Source organism: Tamandua tetradactyla, chromosome 13, assembly GCF_023851605.1.
Source record: "Tamandua tetradactyla isolate mTamTet1 chromosome 13, mTamTet1.pri, whole genome shotgun sequence".
Classification (NCBI taxonomy): domain Eukaryota; kingdom Metazoa; phylum Chordata; class Mammalia; order Pilosa; family Myrmecophagidae; genus Tamandua; species Tamandua tetradactyla.
This window is the reverse complement of record NC_135339.1, coordinates 65522824-65546784: the sequence shown is the minus strand read 5'-3', so window position 1 is coordinate 65546784 and position 23961 is coordinate 65522824. Positions and strand designations below refer to the sequence as shown.

Below are 23961 nucleotides of genomic sequence, written 5' to 3'. Positions count from 1 at the left end.
TTCAGTTTCCCATGTTTAATGGAGAAGGGAGAAAAGTTTCCAAATTGAGGAAGAAGAAATGGGCCATGTTGGCTTGCCCCTTGGCTGGAGTTGGGTGGAAGTCTGAGGAGGTGGGCTTGGCGGGCAGGGCACTGCAATGGCTAAGAGCTGCGGTAGGTCTTGATGATGTCCTTGATGGGGCGGCGGCAGATGGGGCAGCAGGCGTGCAGAGCCTTCTTGAGGCGCAGGCCGCAGGCGTAGCAGAGGCACATGTGGCCACACGTGTAGATGACCGTGTCTACCATATGCTCATAGCATATGGTGCACTCATCACTCCACTGGCCCGGGCCTGGGGTCAGGGGCGACTCAGGCAGGCTCACTGGTGAGTTGGGGGCCGTACCTGGGGGAGAGGAGGCACCAGTCAGGGGAAGGCCTGGCCCGGCCCAGGCCTAAGTTCACAGGAAAAGCCTCCTGTCCTCCTAGCCCATCTGCATTTATCAGAATCTCCCTGTTTACCCCAACCACCCAACCTCTTGGGCAAGCGAGAGAACAGGAGGCACTGACTACTCTGGGCAGCCCCGCTTCTGGCCCACTCATCCCCAGCCCGGGGGGCAAGAGTGGTCCTGAGGCAGTGGGAGGGAAAAAGTGGAGTGAAGGACAGAGGAAGAAAGGGAGCCCAAAATACTCTAAGGCAGACCCCTCCTGAGCTACCCTTGGGCACTCCGTGTGTGATGAGAAAGCCCCTTGGAAAAGGCTGCCCTGCTGAGAGGACAGAATGGGTTCACCCTGGAAACCACCACCCAGCAAGTACTCACTGAGCCCATCTCTGGTTCCTCGGCAGTCCTGGCCCTGATACAGAGGCTGCAGCCCTGCCTCAGCCATGGGGTCTTGGGATGGAAGGTCTAACACCATCACCTGGAACTGGGCGAGGCCAGCGTACTCACCGCCAGCAGAGCTACCCAGAGGTCCAGAGCTGCATGTGCTGAGCAGGGGGTCGGAGAGGTGGCTGCCCAGGGCACTGGGCGAGGTTGGCGTCGAGGCGGGGGAGCAGGGCAGTGATGGGATGCCCCGTTCTGCCAGGATGGTGGAGCCTGTGAAAGGACAGGGAGGGAGGGACACATTAGGCACTTGGAGTCCTACTCCCCTCACAGCAGGTTCCCAGGACAGAGAAAGGTGGCACAGCCCAGCTCAAGGCAGGATTTCATAGGTTGTCTCCAAGCCCCTGCCCATCCCCACTTTCTATGCCCACTTACAAACTGGAGGGCTACTTCCTGCTCCGGTCTTACTATATTGGCAGTCTCCAAACTAGCCCCTTGCCTACAATCCCGCCTCCACTCCTCCCCATTCCAGAGGAGTGTCTGCTGTCCCCTAGCCTAGCACAGTCCATCACACCCTAGCCTTCCCTCCAATTTGAGCCGACCATCACCATAGATCACCCACCTTCTCCTCTGAGTTGGCACTTCTGAAATGTCCTTCACCATCTTGCACACTTATTATGGTCCTATATCCTATCCTTTCTTCCTTCCCTCACTTCCTCGTCTTCCTTACTCTTTCCTTCTTTCAATAAATCCTTACTGAGGGTCTACCAGTACCTGGCACCGTGTACCTAAAGCTGAGAACAAGACTGACAAGAGGCCTTGCCCTCAAAGACTCAAGTGCCCAGGGAACGTCCTGGGGCTGAAAAGCCCATCCTCCCAGCATCCCTAACTTCCCCCAAAATACATTACTCTATCACTGACCAGCCACCCCATATACCCAGAATTAAACAATTAGAAAGTCTGGAGTGTTGTTTATCCTTTGCTCAGAAGTCTAGCTTTGTTTCTTTCCCCAGTTAAACCCCAAGCTGCTTCAAAGCAGGAAATCTTATTAACCTGTATCTCGCCCACATGACCTAACATAATGCCCTGCACATAAACAGATGCTCAATGAGATTTTTTAATAGTTACTAATTCTAGTTCATTTAACAATTTTACTAAAAAAAAAAAAAAAAAGAGTTTTACTAGTCCTAAGAATTTTCAAATACATTAGTATTTGAAAGGAAGAAAGGATAGGATATAGGACCATAATAAGTTTGCAAGATGGTGAAGGACATTTCAGAAGTGCAAACTCAGAGGAGAAGGTGGGTGATCTATGGTGACGGTCGGCTCAAATTGGAGGGGAAGGCTAGGGTGTGATGGACTGTGCTAGGCTAGGGGACAGCAGACACTCCTCTGGAATGGGGAGGAGTGGAGGAGGGATTGTAGGCAAGGGGCTAGTTTGGAGACTGCCAATATAGTAAGACCGGAGCAGGAAGTAGCCCTCCAGTTTGTAAGTGGGCATAAAAAGTATTTTCAAACTCATTAGTGTTAATATTCTTCAAGTTGATTATCATCTGTTCTTTTCAGAAATTCCTGCCTCCTATCTACTTTTCTTGCCTTGCTGCATTGGATAACATTTTCAAAACAATGTCTGTGAGGCATCCTTATCATATTCCTGACTTGAATAAGAATGTTTTCAGTGCTTCACCATTAAAAACAGGCTGTTGTTTTTGTGATAGGTGTAAATTAAGGAAAGAACCTCCATTCGGAGTTTACTTAGGCCTTCCCCAAAGCAAAGCATTCCCCCATAGGGGAATAATTGCCCCTCATACATTGTCACTGGTTTGCTTTTCCTTTGGAGTCAGTCAAGAGCCCCTAATACCATTTGCTCACTGAGATGTCAATTTTCCAGCTCAGGAGCACTATTTTACACATTTTTTAATGCTGGATGGTTATTCTTTAACAGTTACCTTGGCCTTTTACCTCTTGGGATAGTTAAGTCCTCATTTTTGTTTTTGTTTTCGTTTTTGTTTTCTAAGCTTCCCCTTTGCTCCAGTCTGTTAAGCCTCTTTAGGCTGCAGAAATATCCTGGAATGGCAACAGAAGCCTCACTGGAAAGCTACTTAACTATTATTAGATTGTGCTGAGGCAAGAGAGTACCTGACCCTTAGGTGATTCCCTTCCTCCATGGAGCACAGTCTCCCGGTGACTGCAGCCAGATATCTTTTTTATCTCAGTGATTTTTTTTGTACCCCCGCCCAATTTCTTTTTATTCCATACTGAATTTTCACCCCAGCCTGAGTTACCTTCTTTCTTTCTTGACTTCTTTTCACCCAGCCTGATTTTTTTCATTCCTCCTTGATTTAGCTTCCCTTAATCATCATTTTTTAGCATCCCTGCCTCATTTCTTTTCATTCCTTTATGTATTTTCACTCCATTGTCATTTGGTCTCCTCTTTCCAGAGTAGAGTATCATTGATTTTACCTTGTTTCACAAATTCTCATTCTCTCGCATGATCACCAACATCTTCAACATACACAAATACACATGCATTTGTTACTTGTGTGTGGCTACACACAGTATGCCAATTTTATAGAGTAACTCATCCTCCTCGCCCCCTCCCTCCCTGCACCGCTTTCAGACACACACACACACACACACACACACACACACACACACACACACAAGAAAAGCGTTCAAAAATTCTCCGCTGCCGAGGCCCAGGCTGGCGGCTGTGAAGCCCAGAGATCTCCAAACCAGGCTAAGCAAACTGGTTTAAAAAATTTTTAACGTAGGTGCCCAGGACCCTACCCTAATTTACCGAATGGGAATCTCTGGAAGTGGGATCCAGGAATTTTAACAGATTCCCCAGAGGACTCGAAAGCAGACAGCCCAGCTAGGGTTATCAGGCCAGGGTGCGGAACGCGTGACTACCTGCTCGCTCTGGGGCTAGAAGTCCCCTTGTCCCACCCAGTGTCAAAAAGCATCTATTAACATCCCGCCCTCCTTTTCCCTTATCCGGACAGGCCCCTCAGGAAAGGAACGCTGTCGGGCCTTGAGGGGGACAGGTGAGGCGCCAGCCTCGCGCGGCGGGGCCCTGGCACCCGCCCGGGGACACTCACCGAGGAGGCGGATCTGCGTGATGGCCCCGTGCAGGCTGAAGAGCATCCAGAGCGGCTGCGAGACGTCCACGCACAGCTGCATGCCCGCGGCGGCGCCGTTGTGGCTGAGGTGCAGCTCGCCGTCGGCGTTGACCACCAGGCCCAGGATGTCGCCGCTATGCAGGGGCCCGGGCACGCGACACACGGCCCAAAACTCCTTGCGGTCCACCAGGGCCTCGGGGCTGAAGGGCAGGTCGGCGGGCCGCAGCGTGCCGGGGTCGCACGTGGTGACGCCGAAGGAGAGCGCGCCGGGCCGCGCGCCGGCCGAGCGTGTGACCTTGACGAAGATGGTCTCGGCCACGCGGACGGGCCGGCTGGTGAAGACGAGCGCGCGCTCGTCGCGCCCGTGCTCCAGGCGGGCCACCGTCTGCTCGTCCAGGATCCGGACGTGCGCCCCGGTGCGCAGCGCGTGGAAGCGCAGGTCGCCGTCGAGCTGCGGGGGCAACGCGCGGCTGTGCTGCGAGTTGAGCGAGTTCTGCGGGATGGGGCAGCCCGCGGCCGGCGCAGCCTCGTCGCCGTCGGCGCCCGGCACGTTGAGGTCGCACAGGCTCACCGAGAGGCGCGCCTCGTCCGCCTCGCGCCGCAGCGACGACCGCCGTAGCGCGGTGAAGGAGCGCGGCCGCAGGCAGTCCGGGAGCACCAGCTCGCTGTCTGCGGTCCGGGAGCAGTGGGGAGCCGGCGACCGAGGAGAGAGAGACAGAGCGACAGTCAGACCCGACGACCATGGCGGGCTACTTGCGGGGAGGTGGGGATAGCCAGTACCCTGCGTTCTGTCTTTTACTGTTTCTAAAAGTATGCTCCATTAAGATGCCGGATTTTTAATAGTATAGAAAATGCTTATAACATTAATGGGAAAAGGCAAGATACAAAGGTGTGAACTAAGCAAAGGAAACACACCAAAATTTAAAACATAATTGCTTCTAAATGGTGAGTTTATGGGTGCTTTCTTTGTACCTGTATGCATTACTTTTATAATTTATTGTTTTATTTTTTTAACCACTGGGGTCCTCTCTGTTTAGCATCTAGAGCAGTGCCGAGCTCTTGGTAAACATTCAGAAAATATTGGATGACTGGATTGATGACATCCGAACTCTCTGGGAGGCCTGAGTGAAACACACATACTCTTTGTGTAAATTCATTTATCTAATCCTAATCTTAACAATGCCCTTTTGAGGTTATCATTACCAGTGAGGGCATTGAGGCTGAGAGAGGTTAAGTAAATTTATCCAAGACTTTTGGAAGTAACTTAGCTTTTTAATCATACAAATAATATAGACTGGTAGAAAATAAATCTCAGCAAAAAGAAAAAAAAAACCCTTTAAACCTACTATCCTGAAAAAAGCAGTGTTAATATTTGCATATATGACTACCCAGACTTTTTTTTCCAAAATAAAATATTTTGTTATTTGTATTTTGTATACAAAAATAACAAAATTTGTATACAAAACCATAATTTTTAACCTTTTATGGGTGTGCCAGTTTGAAAGGATGTATGTACCCTAGAAAAGCCATGTTTTAATCCTAATCCCATTTTGTAAAGCAGCCATTTCTTCTAATCCCTATATAGCACTACATGTTTGAAACTTTAATTAGATCATCTTCCTGGAGATGTGACTCAATCAAAAGTGATTGTTAAAATGGATTAGGTGGAGACATGTCTCCACCCATTTCAGGTGGGTCTTGATTACTTTACTGGAATCCTATAAAAGAGAAAACATTTTGGAGATTGAAAGAGAGCAGAGAGAACGACAGGGCCATGAGAAAGCCACAACAGAGAACACTGCAGAACCACAAAGCAGAGTCCACAAGCCAGTGGCTTTTGGAGATAAAGAAGGAAAACACCTCCCGGAGAGCTGGAGAAGCTAGCAGATGATGCCGTTTTCACCATGTGCCTTTCCAGCCAGGAGAAAAATCCTGACTGTGTTTGCCATGTGCCTTTCCACTTGAGAGAGAAACCCTGAACTTCATTGGCCTTCTTGAATCAAGGTATCCTTCCCTGGATGCTTTAGATTGGACATTTCTATAGACTTGCTTTAACTGGGACATTTCCAAGTTAAAAACTGTTAACTTGCATCTTATTAAATACCCCCTTTTAAAAGCCATTCTGATTCTGGTATATTGCATTCCGACAGCTAGCAAACTAGAACAATGGGTAACAAATCTCTTTTAAAATCTAAAGATAACTTTGACCTTTTTCACCAGAAAAATGCACATTCTTACCAAATTCTGTGGATAAATTCAGGGCATTCCTGAACCACATAAAGCCCATCCATGGACTAAGAATCTTGTTATACAGGTTTTCTTTTTCATAACTACCTTTTCCCCCTTAATTACTTCCTGAACACTTTCCCCTACCAATAACCCTGTTTCCAACACCATATTTTTTAATAGCTGTGTTATGTCCTGCTGTAATTTATAATGAGTAATCACCATGTGTCTTGTATTACCCTACATTTCATCCTTAAAGCAGTCCATGGAAGCTGTCCCATTTTACAGATAAAGCTCAGAGATAGTATGTGAGGGCCACCAGGTGGCAGATCCAGAATTGAAGTAAGGTCTCTCCAGCTCCCAGTGCCACAGTCTTAACTTCCAGATGCTCCTTGTTTATTGAATACCTTCTGCAACCACCTTAAGCCACACTCTGGATCAATGGCTCCTTCTCTCTCAGCCTGTCAAGGGAAAATGTGTCGTGCTCCCCAGCCCCCCACCCCCACTCCTAACCCCCATCTACTCCTTTTCTTTCTCTCCAGGAACTCGGTAAGGGGGAGCGGCTGGTTTGAGTATGACAAAGAAGTTTGGAAAACTAGTCTGGCAGGGGCAGCAGAGTCCAGAATTCAGCTTCAGCTGAATTTGGGACCGTCTCTAAAGCCTCCCTGCTTTTGTGCCTCACCCCCTCTCCACTCCTTCCAGAAACTGTGCGGTTGGAGCTGGGCCTCCCACCAAGCCTCCTGTCCCTCTGGAGAAGCCTCTGGGGACCTGGCTGGTTGGGGTTTCCCAGCATCATGCTTGGCGGGGAGGAGGGAGCCAACTGGAAAATGCGATTATTCCAGGGAATTGACTCAGTGACAGCGATGGTGCAGAGAGGCTGGGGGGCTGTGTGGGAGGGGCAGGCGGGAGAGACAACAGCAGGGAGCTGAAAGGACTCGTAGGCTGACCTGGAACCAGGGCGCAGCAACTGGGGGGTGGGGGGAAGACACAGGATGAGGAGGGAAAAGGGAGCATGCCTGTCCAGACACTCATGGGGGCCCACAGAACAAAGCGGTCAGGGTGGTTCTCACAAATACGTGCCCCACACTCCTGCCCACCCCACACCCCACCCCCACACCCCCTCAGGCTCCGGCAGACCCTCAGGACAGATTACTGAACCAGGCTGGATGCGAGCTGTCCTGGTCTCTGCCCCATCAGGAGTCTTCTGTTTGAACATGCCCCTGTCGCCTGCTAACTACCTCGGAGGCAGCTGTTCTGCTGTGGGCTGATCTGTTTTAAACTAGTGTTTCCTTCTCTCCACCTGAAGTCTACTGTATTTTGCACCCACTACTTCTGAGGCTGCCTCTCTGCCACGTACTGAAGGCGACTTTTCTCCCAGAATCCTCAGACCCCCTACATGCCCTCCACCTCTTAGACGGTGAAGAGAACCAGACTTAGTCCTCCAGACGTGCCCTGGCCAGCCCAGCAGACCATGTGGCTATCTACGCCTTTGATACGTGCATGCTACTTCTAATAATGTAACCTTAGAGTATTTTAGCTTGCTTTAGTAACCAAAATCCATGCACTGGCAGGCAGGAGAGGAGCACAGTTGAGTGAAGGACTTTGAAGTCATCAGCCTGGATTCAAATTCTGGCTCTGCCATTTCCTGTCCCTAGGACTTTAGAGGCATAGCTTAACCTCTCTGGGCCTCTCTTCTTTACTGATTTATATAAAAGTTGTACTCTAATACTCCCCGCAGAAGGGATGCTGTGGAGATGAAATGGAATAAAGTACACAGGGCACCTAGCAGAGTTCCTGGCACAGCATAATCACCAGAATTTACACGAGCACAGCTATTACCGTTCAGAAGCTTCGTGGATCAGGAGAAAGTGCCTGAGCTCTGGGTGATACAGACCTGGGCTTAACTCGCCAATCCAGCCCCCCAGCTGTGTGGCCACTGGGCAAGCAGCTTTCCTCTCAGGCTTAGACACCCCCCACCCCACCCCCAGCCTTGCGCTGTTATTACAGGCTTCAGAGACAAGAGTGGGGAGCACCTAGCACCTGGGCAGTCCTTGATAATTAGTATGTGCAAGGGTTGAGCTTGTCAACCAAAACTTAGGTCCACCTGTACTCAGGGAATTGACTCTTTGAACCTTAAGATAGGACCTTTACATCAGTCATGATGGGCACCCAGGAAATATTTATTGACTGAAATTATTAATCAAAAAAAGGTAAAAAGTGGAGATCAGAGTAGAAAGTAAAAAAGAAAGGAGAAATGGTGGGGAGAGAGGAGGAAGGAAGTGAGAAAAGAAAAACGACCTTGATAGCCTTAAAGTAAAGCTGCAGTTGGGAGGGGAGGTACAGGCAATGATGAGAAACTGCTAAAAATTGAATCCCTGGGGCCAGTGCCTGGCCTAAGTATGTCTTCTCTCCCATCCCCTCCACTGCTGGGGGTCAGGAGCAGCTGCAGACAGCCAGTAAGCTTCAAAATAACCATCCCATCAGTGGACCCAGCTTTGCCGGGGTCCTGAAATAGATGAAACTTGAGCTAGACGAGCTGGTCAGAGCACCCTCCACCGAAGGGACAGCAAAGGTCGCAGCTAACTGAGCTATTCCCAAGTCAGAGGTCAGGGAAGGGTCCAGGCCCTCAGAGCCGTGGGAGAACATCCAGGCACCAACCGTAGGTCGCGGATGAGCCCCGGGTGCAGCCTGAAAAACGATGAGCAACCTGTAACCCCCAGCAGTGGAGTGGCCTTACATTTGGAAGCAACAAGTTATGTAATCTGTGCCCGGGACACGTGACTACCCACTTGGGAGGTGTTTATGATGGGGGAGGGGCAGCACAAGGCAGCAGGAGAAGCTGCTCAGCTGGCTTCCATCGCGGGTCCCCTTTTTCAGGAAGGAACTTGTCAGTCTTCAGCTCCTGCCTCTTCTGGTGCCTGGAAGTGGCTCTGCAAATACCTTGGGCCAGGGCAGAATTAGCCAGGCCCTGTAAGGACAGGGAGCCCGGGGTTAGGTGTTTCCTTCCCTCAAGGTGGCACTTAGGGCAGGTAAGCATCTCCCTGGAAGGTCACCTACTTACTGGCCTGCTGTGTGCCCAGCATTGGGGAGCCAGTAGCCAGTGGGAGGGTCAAGGCTTAGAAGCACAAAACTATTTGAATATGATCTAGTTACAAGATTTTTAGCATCGCAGGTTAGTCAAGACCTTATCCCACTTATCCCTGCCAAATTCTCACTCAGGCTCAGCTAGAATGCCCCTAGGGACTGGAAGGTCACCACCTCAAAGGCTACCCATCCCCTATCTTTGAACAACTGTGACTATTAGAGAAGTTTTCCTTGTATTGATCCATAATGTGTCCTAGAGCTACTCCCTCACTCTGAGTCTTCTCTTCCTTAGGACAATATCCCCAGATCTCCAGCAGAGACGGAAGTTCCATTCCTGATCAGAGTGAGTCAAGGAAGATGTCTTAGAAGAAAGATGATTTGACCAGGGCCCTAAAGAACAGGATGGTTTGGATTGACAGAAGCAAGAGGGCACTTGGGGTGGGGGACGTGTGTTAGCAAATGCCTGGAGGCTAAAGGAAGACCAGTCTGAGCAAGGCCAGAGAGGAGAGAGGGAGGGAGAGGAAGTGGTGGTGATAAAGCAGAAGCCGAGGAGAGAGGCCAGCCTGAGGAGGGCACTGAGGGCCAGCTCTCACCTAGAAGGCCGTCCAGGCCTGCCACCCATTGCCATCCAGTCCAGGATAACCAAGGCAGGGCCTGGGCACTGGCAGAGGGGCGCCTCAGGGGCAGGCAAGGGACTGCTTTGAAGCAGGGCCTGACATCAGCCTGAGAGTCTTGTTTGTTTAGATTCTCATATCCGGAGCCCAGGCTAATCTTTAGCCACGGGTCAGCCTGCAGCCGCCGGGCCTGCTGGCAGTATCTGCCAGCCGCTGTTTGGAACATGTTGCCAGCCCATTTACTGTCTCCATAAACATCCTCCTGTCAGCCTGCATTTGGCATGGGGCAGGGGAAAGAACTGGGGCAGGCTGCAAGCATGGCCTGGATGGGTGGGGGGTTTCTTGGGACAGAGTCCTGAAACCCAGGCCCACCTCTCCCTATAAACCCAACCACAGGAAAGCTAGGAGAAACAAACACTCTCTCTGAGGGTCATAAAGAGTGGAATGTCCTGGAACCACTCAGAGTCACAGACTCTCACATTTATAGAAATCTTCAAGCTGAGGATCTCATGCTTATAGAGTCTCAGTATCACCTGGCTTGGTGGTTCTCAACTGTGTTTGTTTGTTTGTTGTTTTTGAAACGGTGAAATTTTTGTCCAGTGGAATTTGAAGCTCTGTTGAAGTCTAGGAGGTAGACACCGGGCCGTTTACCTACTCTCCCTCTGCACTTCTCAGCTGCCTCAAAGATGCATCTGTGGAACCCCAGTGTTCCGTGGAACCCAGTTGGAGAACCATAGATCTAGTTCTAAGAAGTAATTTAGATTGCATGGTTTTATTTTTATCCTGATACAGGGACTTTGTTTTAAGGCTCCCTCTTTCTGTTGGGAGGACTGGCTTGGGTTTTGTTTTTTTTCTCTCTTTTTGTTGGTTTTAAAATTAGACATTCCTTTTAACCTAAGACAATAGCCTTTTCCATAGTATAAACACTGGAATATGTTTGTAAGCCCCAGCAACTCTCTGTAAGATAAATAGGGCAGGTATGGTGATGCCCAAATAACAGAGGAAGAGGTTGGAGCACAGAGAAGCTGAGACACTTGCCACACCAGTGATTAGCCAACTCAAGTCTTGGTTTAGGCAAGTCTCCTGCTTCTGAAAGGAGGGCTTTGTCCCCAGTACTGCAAGGCCGGCCCTCCCCTATACACATATACACTACACCCTGGGTCCCCAGGTCTTTCAGAAGTCCCCAGAACTGTTTCTTGGGCCAAAGAGATACTAAATGGAGCCATATAAAATTGCCATTTTTGTAAAGACAGTCGAATAACAGTAATTTCATGTGGTTTGATTTTTTATATTCATTCTGTTAGAAAATTAGAGTGCACCACAAACAACAGAACCAGACAAAGCCCTCAGGAGCTGTCAGGGAACTACAGGCCAGGCAGACCCACCCTCATCACTGAATCAGCGACCCTGAATGCCCCACTGCCTCTCTTCCCCGAACCAACATTGCTGGGCCCCAGTGGTCTCTCCATGCTTCATCCATCACTCAACACATACAGGCTGAGCCCTGCCTGATGCCTTGAGCTCTGGTTAACTTTGTTCTGGGAAATGTGGTGGTTGGGGGGGGGGGGGCGGTGCAGGGTCCCTACCCTGGGGGTTTATCCAGACTTAATAGGGAGACCAGATGGACTGATATCTAGAGAAGCTGGGAGGCAACATAACCCAGGCTCCTGAGTTCAAATCCCAGTTCCACCCACTAACAGCTATGTGATCTTGGAAAGTTGTTGGATCTCTCTGAGCCTATTTCCTTGTACCTTAGAAAACGGTTACAATAATAACCTTCTTTAGGGTTGAGGTAAAGATAAAATGAAATAAAGTACATGAAAGCCCTGGCACATAGGCTGACAGATGTTAAGTGCCCAATAAATTACAGAGGTAAATACATAAGATACATATATATCTGATTAGACATAATTATAATAAATGCCAAGAGGATTTTGGCTTTCTTCATAAAGAGCAGAATAGTACATGATGCAGAACATGTGCCTAAGAAGTTCAGGGACAGGGAGGTCAGGAAGGCTTCCTGGAAGAGGGGACAGTTTGATATTGAGCCCTGATATTACTGGCAGAATTCGAAGTGATCAGGAACGCAGTGCCTAGAAGAGCCTCTGAATCAGAAGGAATAGCAAGAATTTTTTTTTTTAATGAAGAAGAAACAAAAATTGTCAAAGAAGAAGAAATCACGATCAGCATCCCCAACTCTTTCCACCACCCTAAGAGCTTGGCTCAGGCTCCTTAAACTAATATTTGCCTCTCAGCCCCTGGCAGCCGCAGCTGCGGGTAAATATTGGTTTGGCCTGGGAAGTGGAGGCCCCAGATGGCAGTGTGGTCCTCAGCCGGGGATGGCTCACACGCTCAATGCCGCTAAGCTGGGGCACACCCTGGATGGGGGCCCTGACACAGGGGTCTTATCTCTGGAAGGGCCGGGGCCACTCACTTCAGGGCAGCTGGACTGACCTACCCTTTCTCACCAACACACACCCCAGAGAACTGGCCTGGCAGCAGCCTAGTCCTGAGAAAGCTGCTGTAAGAGTCTCCATACGTCTACTACTCAGGAGGCCAGGGAGGGCCTCTTACCAAGACCCGGGAACCGTGGTTGGCAGGGGCGAAGCAGCACGTCATGGGCTCTCGGGAGCCTCCACCTAATGCTCTCCCAACATCTCATGGACTCAGCCACCACCATCTGATGTGCCTGCAGGCCTCCTCACACTGACTTTATGCCCAGATCAGCCTGGAAGATCTGAACTCCAGGCCGAGCCTGGTTTCTGACCAGCTGGGAGAATTTAAGCAGGCTCCTCCCCATTTCTGGGCCTCCTATTTCTCCACTGCCAACCATAGTTCCTCTTATTGAAAAACATGACAGCAGAGAGCATCTGGAAACTTTCTGCTTTTATGGCTCTCTATCCCCTGGGATATGTGTGCATATCCCCTACTCAAAAGGTATTCATGACCTTTGACCCATCTTCTCAAGGCCCTGCTTCCTTTCACCTTCCCAGTATACTGAGTGCTAATTACCACCTCTGCACCTGGGTGCATACCTTCTGACTGGCCTAAAATTTCCTCCCCAACCAATCCATTCTTTCACCACCTTTGGTTTCTGACTTAAAACTCAGCTCCTACAGGAAGTCCTCCTGGATTGCTCTCAAACCATATCTTCAGTTTTGCTCTTCAGTCCATTCATTGCAGAATTAGATTTAGGGCACCTCATAGCGGCACATGGTATGTCCTCCACTGTAAACACTCCTTAAGGAGAGGGGCTGGGTTTCCAATTCTTTGGTCTCCCCCAATCTCTGCATAGTGCCTAACCACCAGAGAATGTTTCTCAGGAGTGCCCTGTAAGTGGAGTCTTGGCTCACCAGCCTTCTGCCAGGACCCAAGGCTGCTCTTCTGAGCCAACATTTCTGAGAGGAGAGCAGGAGACCTTGACAAGTGGGATGGGAGCTTATCTCTTCAAGTTTTAATCACCCCATAAAACTTGTGTTTATTTAGTTGCTGGCTGGTCCTTCTTCCTGAAGGTAGGAAACTGCTGTTCTTGGCAATGATGGCCCGGGCTTAGGCCAGGGTGCCTGAGGGAAGATGATGATCTGTTGACCTCTAGAACACCAGCATGCTAGGAAAAAGCCTTGGGGAGCCTGGAGGCCTAACCTGACCTGCTGAGGCCCTGACCTGGTCGTGAGTGTGGGAGGGGAGGTGGGATTGAGGGACATGTTTTAGCGGGATCAGGTCGGGAGGGACACCAGCCCCTGCCTCCACCCTGTCTGGGGAAATGCCAGATGATTTCACAGCCTCACTTGTGTACCTACTATGTGCCAGTTTTCCCAGGATGCCTCTGATCTCAGGGGCAGTTACAGGCCAGGAGGAGCTTGGAGGGCTTTGGCCACAGGTTTCAGACAGACACAGGAGGGGTTGGGGAGCAAACCCGGCAGGAAATCCCTAAAGATCAGACACTGGGGGACAGTCACCCCAAGAAAGATGGCCCATCCTCAGAGCCACCAGGACAGAGAGCCACTTTCTTTAGAAGAGAGAGAGAAACTTGGAAACGGTAGCTGGGGAGGGAAAGCAAGGCAAGGGAGAAGAGCCAGGGGAGCCTCAGCAGACAAAGAGCCCAGGAAGAGAGACCTGGGAGAAAGAGACAGCCGGGTGGGGAGAGTGGGACAAAGAGACAGGTGTAGTGAGGCAGAAGGCAGCAAAGAGAAAAAGGAGAGATGGAAAGTGGGAAGAAAGGAAGAGGAGAGGAAAGTGACTCCGAGACCATATGGAGACTGTATAGGGCCGCAGGCGGGTCCCAGAGGGCAGGGGCTTGGGAATGGCATGTGGGAGGCAGAGCTGCAAGTCCTCCTCAGAAGAGATCTTGGATGGATTTATTTTATTTTATTTTATTTTCATTTAGAAAGAACAAAATGAAGAGATATTTTAATCTGCTAATTGAATATAAGAACCATAATCAATGTTTGAAAATGCCAAGGGATTATGGTGATTTACTTGGGTTGGGAATCAACTGGGGCCTGCGGGGCAATCCAAATACAACTGAAATTACTGTGTGAAAAAAAAGCCATTTATAGTCAAATGGGGAACAGGGCCAGGCCAGGTCAGGCCCCTTGGGCTGTGGCCCCAGGGTGGGGGCCTTCAAATTACCCTCCTTCAGCACCTGAGAATTGAAGCACCATCTTACCTGGGCTGCTCCCCTTCATTCCCACCACTTCTTCCAAGAAGCCTTCCTGAACTCCATCCTCCCTCGCTGACCTCAGCTTCCTCTGACCTCCTGCCTCACTCTACACCTAAGCCTGCTGGAAGGCCATGGGTTAGGCAGCGTTTTGGGTATCACAACACTCATTCAAGTCCCAGTTCTGCCACAAACCTGCCTGGGCAAGCCAGCCCTTCCCTGCCAAATGGGGATGAAAAACAACCCATCCAGAGATGGCTGCTGAGGGTGTTAAGTGAGATAACTGGATGGAAACCACTTCAGCAGGTGGGAGGGATCCCGGGCCCCAGCATTCATCCATCTACCCTGAATCGTCTCTCTTCTGCCCTGATTGTCCTTCAGAGTCTGCTTTGTCTCCCTCACTCCGGGGCTGGCCCCGGTAGAGCTGGATCCACCTCGGCCCCTCTGTGCTTTCCTTTATCTAAGGAGTCACCGCCCTTGGGCGCTGGACTGGGAGGGAGTCAGCCACGTGGAGGGGGCCGGGCTTGGTCCAGCCTCAGCACAGAGAGAAGAGCAGGTGCCTCCAGGTGGGACCCGGGCAGGAGCAGTTTCTCACGCTAGGTCTCGAAGCTGAGTGGAATCTGAATCCTTAGGGACTATGGGGAAGGCCATGGCTGGCCTAAGGGACAACCAGAATGTCATCTCACCTCTAGCAGCCCCCTCCTGACTACAAGACTGAGATGTTCTCCCATCTCCCACCACGTGGCTGAGCCCCGGGCAAAGCATTCTGCTCATAACCGCTTTTCTGGATGAAAAGACCGAGGCCTGGGGAGCAGTGGCCAGGCCCTGAGGATACCGGAGCAGAGAAGGTATCTGCTTGAACCTCAGGGTACTGCCCTCTCCAGGGTGGGTGGGGGTGATGGCAGGCATCTGACACGAGTCCTCTCTTTGGGGAGGCAATTACCCCCATTGCACAGATGAGGAAACTGAGGTCCAGCAGCTAGTGCAGGGTGAGGCTAAGCTCTGGCCTGGGCCCACTAACTCTGGAGCCTGAGCTCTTAATCTGCCCTTTCTGCCTTGGGGCAGTGCCATGGGGGGTGGGAGGTGGAAAGCAGACCCCCCTGAGTCAGCCCCAAGGCTCGGGCTCTTAACATATCAGTGTGAAGGTAGAAATACTTCATTGAGTTCAAAAACCAACAGTTACCAAACTACTGGCTAATTAAATCATCCTTCAGATGTTTGGGACTCAATATATCAGAAAGGTTCCTGATGATTACTATTTCTTTGTTTTTACTTTCACTGTCTTTAAACTCCCAATAAAGGTCCTTTGAAAATAAGAATGTCACTGTTTCCAGACTCCAAAGTCACAAAGGAAAAAAAGTTTTCAACTACCTCCATAGCATTCTTTCTCTGCAGGAAGAGGGGGCAGGGATGGGAGCTGGAGGAATGAGCATGGGCTAAGCAGCCCCCGCCTCCGGGCCCACGCCCAGGACTGTGCTGGTACTCCACTCACAGCCTCTTGACCTGCAGGGCTCTTCCCACCCACCCATTCTACAGACGCAGAAGCTGAGGCTTGTGCAGGCCCTGCCTGGTGATGGAGCTAGTTTGCCAGGAGGCTGATTGGCGCCTGGAGTCTGGCTGCGTGAGAGCGCACACTCACCTGCATGTGCACAAGTGCAGCAACGGGGGGAAGGATCTTGGACTGGGAATCGGGGTGCCTGGGTTCCAGTCCCAACCCAGCCACGAGCTCACTGTGCGACCCTGGGCACTCTGAGCTTTTGTGGTACCTTTCAGCACTGGGGGCCCAAAGCAACCTGGAGTCCTGCCTCAGTAGTGCCTTCTACTCTCCCCTCCCCACCCTCTCTACCTAAGACCCCCATCCCTGAGAAAAAGCACTAGGGCATGGGTTGGAACAGCCTCCTGGGAAGCTACAGAGCCCAGGGGGCTAAGAGCTGGCTTTGGAGTTGAGCCGGCTTGGGGCTGGGTGCTGGCTCTGCCCCCACCTGCTGCGTCTCCGGAGGAGAGGGGCTCAACCTCCCCGAGCCTGAGTCTCTGTCTCTACGAGCCCAATGAGGGGATCCGTCTCCCAGGGTTGCCATGGGAACGGGAACCTGGTGCGTGCTCTGTGAATTATGGCCATGATTATAATTCCCTCCTGGGGAAGGGGGTGGGGGCAGGGCCCGCAAGGCTGCCACTTAGGATGGTGAGGATTGTGCCCCACTTGAAGGCACAACTGAGGGGCAAGGGGGGGCAGAAATCTCACCCAGGCCCCACTTGCGCTGCCATGGGCAGCGGGTAGGACGCTCTCTGCGGTTCACACAAAGGCTCTGGAGCTGCTGCCAGAGGGAGAGGGTTCCCCACCCCCAGCCCACCTGATGGGATTGAGCAGGGCCAGACCACAGCGCCTGGAGGCCGAGGGCTGTGCCCCGAGCCTAAAGGGCCCAGGGGAGCGGGCACTCACCAAGCAGCTGGACGCCCCGTGTGAGGCCGTACACGTCCACCAAGGCCCAGAGTGGGTCAGCCGTGCGGACCCCGTTGAAGAAAAGCATGGCGGCGGAGTCGTTGATGCGGTAGAAGACACGGCCCTTCTTGTCCACCCAGAAGGCGATGATGTTGCCCTCGTTAGCGAACTCCTCGGGCAGCGCCTTGGCCCAGAAGCCGCTCTGGGACACCAGGTCGGGGCAGGCGTACTTGGGCAGTGAGTCGGGGTGGATGCGGGATGGGTCCTTGCTCGTGAAGCCCAGCCTCAGGGCCCCGCTCCAGCAGCACTGCTTCTTGGTGATCTGGGTGCAGAGGGTGGCCTCAGACAGCCCAGCTCAGCCTCACCCCCACCTTTCCCTGCCCCCCGGACTTGGCCAGTCAGGCCCAGGGAAGGCAGCCTGCCCTCCTCTGCAGACCACCCTCAGACAGGCCCCCAGGAGGTGTCACCCCTGCCCGGCCCTCCCACCATTCAGACTCACTTCTCTCCTCCAGGGAGCTTCCACACCAGTCTGCCGAGAGCTACTGCTCCCCAGGCCACTCCCTGCCCCAATTCTCTCTCTGTCACCCAAGGAAGGTTGAAAAAGGAGAAGAGGAATATGGGAGCGGGATGAGGGAAGAAAAGTGGAGGTAGGGAGGAAAGAGAAAGCGGAGTATAGTGTTCAGGACAACAGGGGCAGAGCCTGAGGGAGGAAGTTCAGAGGTCCAGGGGGAGGCAGTGATGGAACGTGGGGTGGGGAGGCCCCACCTTTAGCCTGACTTGCTCATAGACGAGGACCGGGCGGTTACTGAAGGTGATGGCATTGCAGAAGCTGGCCTGCCTCTTGACGGCCTTGTGGCTGAGGTCCATGAGGATCTGGGAGCCCTTGGTGTGTGGGTGGAAGAGCAGCGGCGTGGCCGGGAGACCCCCGCTGGGCAGCACCGGCGGGCAGTGCTTCTGCTTGTGATGGCATCGGTGAGAGGTGACAGGGAAGGGGCCCCCGATGGAGTCTGCAAAGAATAGACCATGATGTCAGAGGACCTGATGGGGCCAAGAGCAGGATCAGGGTGCCCTAGGGAAGTGCAGGGTGCTGGGACATAAGTTGAATTCTCCCCACTGCCCACTATTTCCACTCTCACTGCCACCCACACCACTGTTCCCCTTTACTACCATTCTTCCTCTGCTACCATCTACTGCTATTTCCCATTTCATCACCTACCACATTCATTATCCAACATCATCTCCCACCACCTTCACCCATCACCGCCCACAACCACCATCTCCCACCACCTTCACCCATCACCTCCCACAACCACCATCTCCCACCACCTTCACCCATCATCTCCCACAACCACCATCTCCCACCACCTTCACCCATCACCTCCCACAACCACCATCTCCCACCACCTTCACCCATCACCTCCCACAACCACCATCTCCCACCACCTTCACCCATCACCTCCCACAACCACCATCTCCCACCACCTTCACCCATCACCTCCCACCATCATTTAGCATCATCCTTCACCCATCACCTCCTACCACCATCTGCCATCTACTGTTCCTCACTAGTATTCAACACAATCCACCTTCTACCATCTGCTATTACAATAAATTACCGTTTACTACCACCAAATTCACCACCATTCACTGTCACTCACTATCATCATCATTTATTTATCCACGTATTTCATTCAGCAAATGATCATTACGTATTTGTGAATACCAGGCCTTTTCCCAGGCAATAGAGATACAGGCATGAAACATACATAGATCCTGTTCACAAGAAGCCAACAGTCCAGGAAGGAGATAATGCATAGACAGAAGTCACCTTACACAAAAAGACATTGATAAGCACCAAAGGGACACAGTGGCACATCACTCACTTCTCAAGAGGGCTTCTTGGAAGAGGAGGAGGCATTGGAGCTGGGCTGGCAAGGCTCCCTACAGCTGGAGAGCAGGAAGGTGGGTGGGTTCAGCCTCTGCAGCCTCCGCTCCAGGGCCAGGCTCATCCCCTCCCTCCCTCGGGGCTGCCTCTCTCCTCCACCCCAGGCTCACTTCATGTATTACACTGCACTGCCTATGCCATCTTGGGCACAGGTGGGCACCCCTTCACCCAGGCTTCCTACATGGAAACACAGATCCACCTTAGGAACACCCAGCTAGGGAGGTATGGCACTTTCTGTACAGACAGTTCTACCAGCTCTACAGCTGTACGGATGGGCCTTGGTTCCGGAGAAGGTGCTTTACAAATGCGTGTGGTCCCCATACAAGAGACGTGCAGGGAGAGGAAAGAGCCCTTGGTGTCAGGTGGACTGAGCCTGTCACTAACTGGCTATGTGGACTTGGGGAAGCCACTTCCGTCCCTGGCACAATGGGTGGCCTCTACCTTGTGGCTCTAAGACATAGCAGCAGTGCTGGCAGAATTAATTCCCAGCCTCAGGCGCTGGGGCTTGGGCGGGAAGCCATTCACTCTTTCCCCAGGATCTGTGTCCAGGGTCCATCCTGTCCCCTTGCGGGAGGAGGGACATGGAGGGCAGGGAAGAGGGGGCAGGTAAGCAGAAAGCCACAAGACGGCAGAAGCCTTCAGGGACATTTCAAATATTGGTTTCTCTGAGGCAGAAATTAAAAAACGCAGACAGCTAGGTCAGTGCTGGGCCTGCCCAGAGGCTTTGCACTCCCTAAAGGGGGAGGAGGGCCTTCCCAGAAGGAGATCAGAGAGAAGGAGGGAGGAGAGAGGACAGTAGGGAGGATCCTGGCATCCTGGAAGGCCCAGACCTCTGTCCGGGCTGGGTCAGAATCACTTCATATCACTTTGCATCCTTGCTTCCTCCTTCCCAGGGGGACCCAGACACCAGTCGCCACAGCCCAGGGCCAGCCAGACAGGGCCAGCAGCCTCCAGGCCACTCTGGAGCAGCTTCTAGCAGGCCAGGCCCACTAGGTGGGGGTGGCAGGAGGAAGAGCCAGTCTTGCTCTCACCAAGGAAGCAAGACTGGCACCACAGGACAATGCTTAGGGCCACTGGAGAGCTGTCGGGCTGTGAAGGCTGGAACTGTTCAGCAGAGACAGTCTGGGAAGGCTGCCTGGAAGAAGCTGAGTGGCCTGTGGACAGTGTAGAGGAGGGGATGTCATTCCAGGGAAAGGAACGGCGGGGACAAAGGGCAGAGGTGGCACTGGCTATAGGTGCCCCATCTGGGGTCAGGTCTCAGGCACAGCTTGACTTTATTTCAAAAATACCCGCTGATAAAATATATATATACCTGCTGGTGAAAGTAACATTACACATTGATTAGGAACCCACCCATAGGTAGAAATAAAAGCTTAAAGAGATAAAAAAACACTTCCTGGGTAGATGGATAGCAAATTGTGGTATATCCATATAATGGAATACTGCTCAGCAATAAAAAGGAATGAAATATTGAGAGGTGCAACAAAGCAGATGAACTTCAAAATAATCATGCTGAATGAAAAAAGTCAGTAACAAAAAGAGAGAATATATAATCCATGGACCAACTGCAAGGCCTTAGTTTCCTTCAAACTCTTCCTCTCCTTCCCATTGTGTCCCATTTTTATAAAATTCTAGAAAATACAAACTAAACTCTAGTGATGAAGAGCAGAGGTGGTTGCCTGGGGATGGGGTAGGTGGACTGCAAAGGGGCACAGGGCGGTGTTTGGGGTGGATGGATAAGTACGTCATCTTGATTGTGCTGATGGTCTCATGGGTGTATACATATGTCAAAACTTATCAAACCATACTTTAAATATGCGCAGTTTAATGTATGCCAACTATACCTTAGTGAAGCAGTTTTGAACAACCTGCTATCCCAGCAGTTGATCAGAGCTTCTCCTCTGGGGTACTCCCCCGCCCCGCCTCCACCCAGAATCCATGAACTGCAGGGTTTCAATTGCCTCCAAAATCCATCCTCTTCTTCCACCCTATCCTAGTTGGGGTCCTGGACCCAAAGTAAAGGTCGAGGAAGCACTGGCTCTGGGCAAACATGGTGGAGGAGATACCCAGGGCCCAGAGCACCAGGTCCTGAGAGGGCCATTCCCCAGGCCAGGTCCCTCTGCCCGACCTTAGGCAGGGAAGGACCAGGGCGCAGGCCCCCTGCCAGTCCAGTGTCAGGTGGGGGGCGGGGACTACAGCAGGGGAGCACAGGCCTAGCTGACAGCAGAGTAGATGGAGAAGAGGGAGAGGGGGACCCTGGTTCCTGGGGGGACAGCATGCAGCCAGACACATGGCTTCACAAAGATACCTTAAGGGCACACACATACATGCCTGTGAGCATGTGGAGGGAGAGGGACTCTTCCCTGCCCTAGACCAGACATCAGACATTTACACACGTTCAGTGCACACGCATGTGTCCATGTCATGTGGAGTGACAAAACAGCACACCCAAAACACATGCCCACCCCACACAGCACATCTCATAACAGTGGCTGCCAACTATCAAACTCTCATGAGTGCCAGGCTCTGGACTGCGAGTTTTACCTACACTGTCCCATTTCATCCTCACAGCAAACTCATGAGGCAGAAAGGGACAAATCTGGACCTTGGAGAGATTAAGTGATTCGCCCAAGGTCACAGGCAGCAGGAGGGGATCTTCAAGCCAAATTCAGGCAATCTGACACCTGCAGCATTAGCCATTAAGCATTAATATCCAGAAATCGTGGGTTTGGTATGCTGGGTATTTTTTTTTTTCAGAGGCACATCAAAATATAGCCCTAATTTATAAAGTGTAAACAAAAAATATCCATCCATCTGCCACCTAAAGTCACCTTGTGTGGCACCCTGGGGGATGTGGGGCCCTATGCTACCCCACAATACACATCTGTATGCCACCAAAACAGAGCCCCACGCATTGCTGGGGGATGCAAAATGGTCTGACAGCTTCCTATAAAGGTAAATACCCACCAGGTGACCTGGCACTTCTGGGTATTTACTCAAGGGAAATGACAACATAAATCCACGTGATAACCTGGAGGCAAATGCATAGCAGCTTTGTTGATAATATAGACCCAAACTGCAAACAACCCAAAGTCCTCCAACCAGCACCTACGACACACCCAAGCAGTGGAACACTACTAGGCAATAATGACAAACAAGCTACAGACACGCACAATGTGGGTGAACCCCAAAAACATTAGGCTAAGCCAATGAAGCCAAACTCAAAAGACTACATACTGTGTGATCCAATTTGTTTGACATTCTAGAAAAGGCAAAACTACAGGAACAGACAGATCCGGGGTTGACAGGGCTTTGAGGGGAGAGAAGAACTTCTCAGGGTGATGGAAATGTTGTATATCTCGAGGTGACGTTTACACAAGTTATACATTTGTCAAAACTCACCATAATGTACATCTTTAAAAAGGATGAATTTCATTGTTATAAATTATACCTTAATTTGAAAAAAAAAAAAAAAAGCCTAAAAAGCCAGGTCCTCTTTAAGACAGAGGAAAGGAAGGGCTGACCACCACTACAGCTCCCCATCACCCCCAGTCAGTCAGTGTTTAGGGTGGACCATCTAACAAGAGACCCCCAAAGCCCATGCAAGGCCACAGAGGCGGGGGTCAGGAGTATGGTGGGGCTGGAGTGTTAGAGATGCAAGCCAGAGAGGGTTTGGAGTCGCCTCCCCAGAGGTGACACAGTGGGCATCGGTCACTTGGCAAGCGTCAGTGCAGAGAGGAGGGGTTGAGTACAGCTCCTTGGGGCAGGCCTGGCACCCACAGTTGTCCCAACGGCTGCAGAGACCACAGCATGGACAGGAGAAGGCAGGTTCAGGTCTTTGCAGGCACCAGCAACGAGTGACTGATGCTTTGAAACCACCAAAGTGCTCTCCCTAATTCCCATGCAGGGGTGGCAGCAGCACCCCATTTCACAGACGTGGAAGGATGAGGAAGGCTGTTGAAGGCTTAAAGTGATGTGCTCGAGCAGTCTCTGGGCGCCTCCTGTTGAGCGGTCCCAGTCCTAGGCACTGCCCAGGGTCAGGGGTGGAGGTGGACATAGCGGAGCCAGGGCTGGGGAACTGCCAGGCTCTAACCTCCTGGCCACGTCATACTCCCAGCCCCCAGTGGAGTCCTTGAGGGCCCCACACCCAATTTGATCCATCTCACCTCAGATATAAGCATCCCTGGCTCTGCCCCCACCCATGAGTCTAACTCAGGCCTCAGCGCTGCTCTTTGGGACAGGACCAGGGCTGCCACACACAGCACGCAGCCTGGGCCCTGCACACCTGCAGAGGGGTCATGCTCATGGCTACAACATGTCCATCACCATGGCCCTGACCAGCGCGATCACCCCTTTCCCCACCCCTGGAGGCCCTGCCTCTGCTGTCTCCCCCTCCATCTCAGCCACATTAAAATTAGTGGGGAGGAAGGAGAGGGGATAAAGAGCGTCCTGAGCATAGCTCTGATGCCAAGGATACCAAGGGCCAGCTGGGGTGAGCTCCTTCCCTACACCAACCAAAAGGGCTCCTCTTGGCACTTAGACTATGACTCCTCAGGGTCCTGTGGCAGTGTGGAGCTGTATGTACCCCAGAAAAACATGTTCTTAAATCTAATCCATTCCTGTGGATGCGAACTCATTGTAAGTAGGACATTTCAATGAGGCTACTTCAGTTAAGGCATGGCCCACCTCAATCAGGACAGTCTTAATCCTATTACTGGAGGCCTAAGAGAATGAAATTCAGGAAATAAGAAGCTGAAATCAACGAAAATGGAAGAGAAGGGAGAGACCAGCAGATGCCATGTGCCTTGCTATGTGACTAAGGAGCCAAGGATCACTGGTAGCCAGTCTTTGGGAAGAAAGAATCACCTTAATGATGCCTTGATTTGTATTTTTTCCCAGCCTCAAAACTGTGAGCAAATAAATTCCCATTGTTTAACCCAAACCATTTTGTGGTATTTGCCTAAGCAGCCCAGGAAACTAAGTCAGGTCCTCATTCTATGGATGAGTTAGTTGTGACACAGACAAGTTTAGCACCTTGCTTGAGGTCACAGAGCAATTAACTGGCAGAGCTGG

The 23961-nt window shown here is 51.5% G+C and overlaps 1 protein-coding gene across 5 annotated transcripts in view; it reads right to left on the bottom strand.

The window, feature by feature from the left end:
• The window catches only part of NEURL1 (neuralized E3 ubiquitin protein ligase 1), a 63767-nt gene continuing 39806 nt past the window's right edge, over window positions 1-23961 (bottom strand). For all 5 annotated transcript variants that reach the window (XM_077125928.1, XM_077125930.1, XM_077125927.1 and 2 more), the window contains 5 exons: window positions 17709-17950; window positions 16944-17265; window positions 3899-4588; window positions 924-1070; window positions 1-379 (listed from right to left, as the gene is read on the bottom strand). In XM_077125928.1, the coding sequence (XP_076982043.1) occupies window positions 141-379; window positions 924-1070; window positions 3899-4588; window positions 16944-17265; window positions 17709-17810 (1500 nt within the window). In that variant the 5' untranslated portion in view covers window positions 17811-17950 and the 3' untranslated portion in view covers window positions 1-140. The remainder of the gene's footprint in view (window positions 380-923; window positions 1071-3898; window positions 4589-16943; window positions 17266-17708; window positions 17951-23961) is intronic.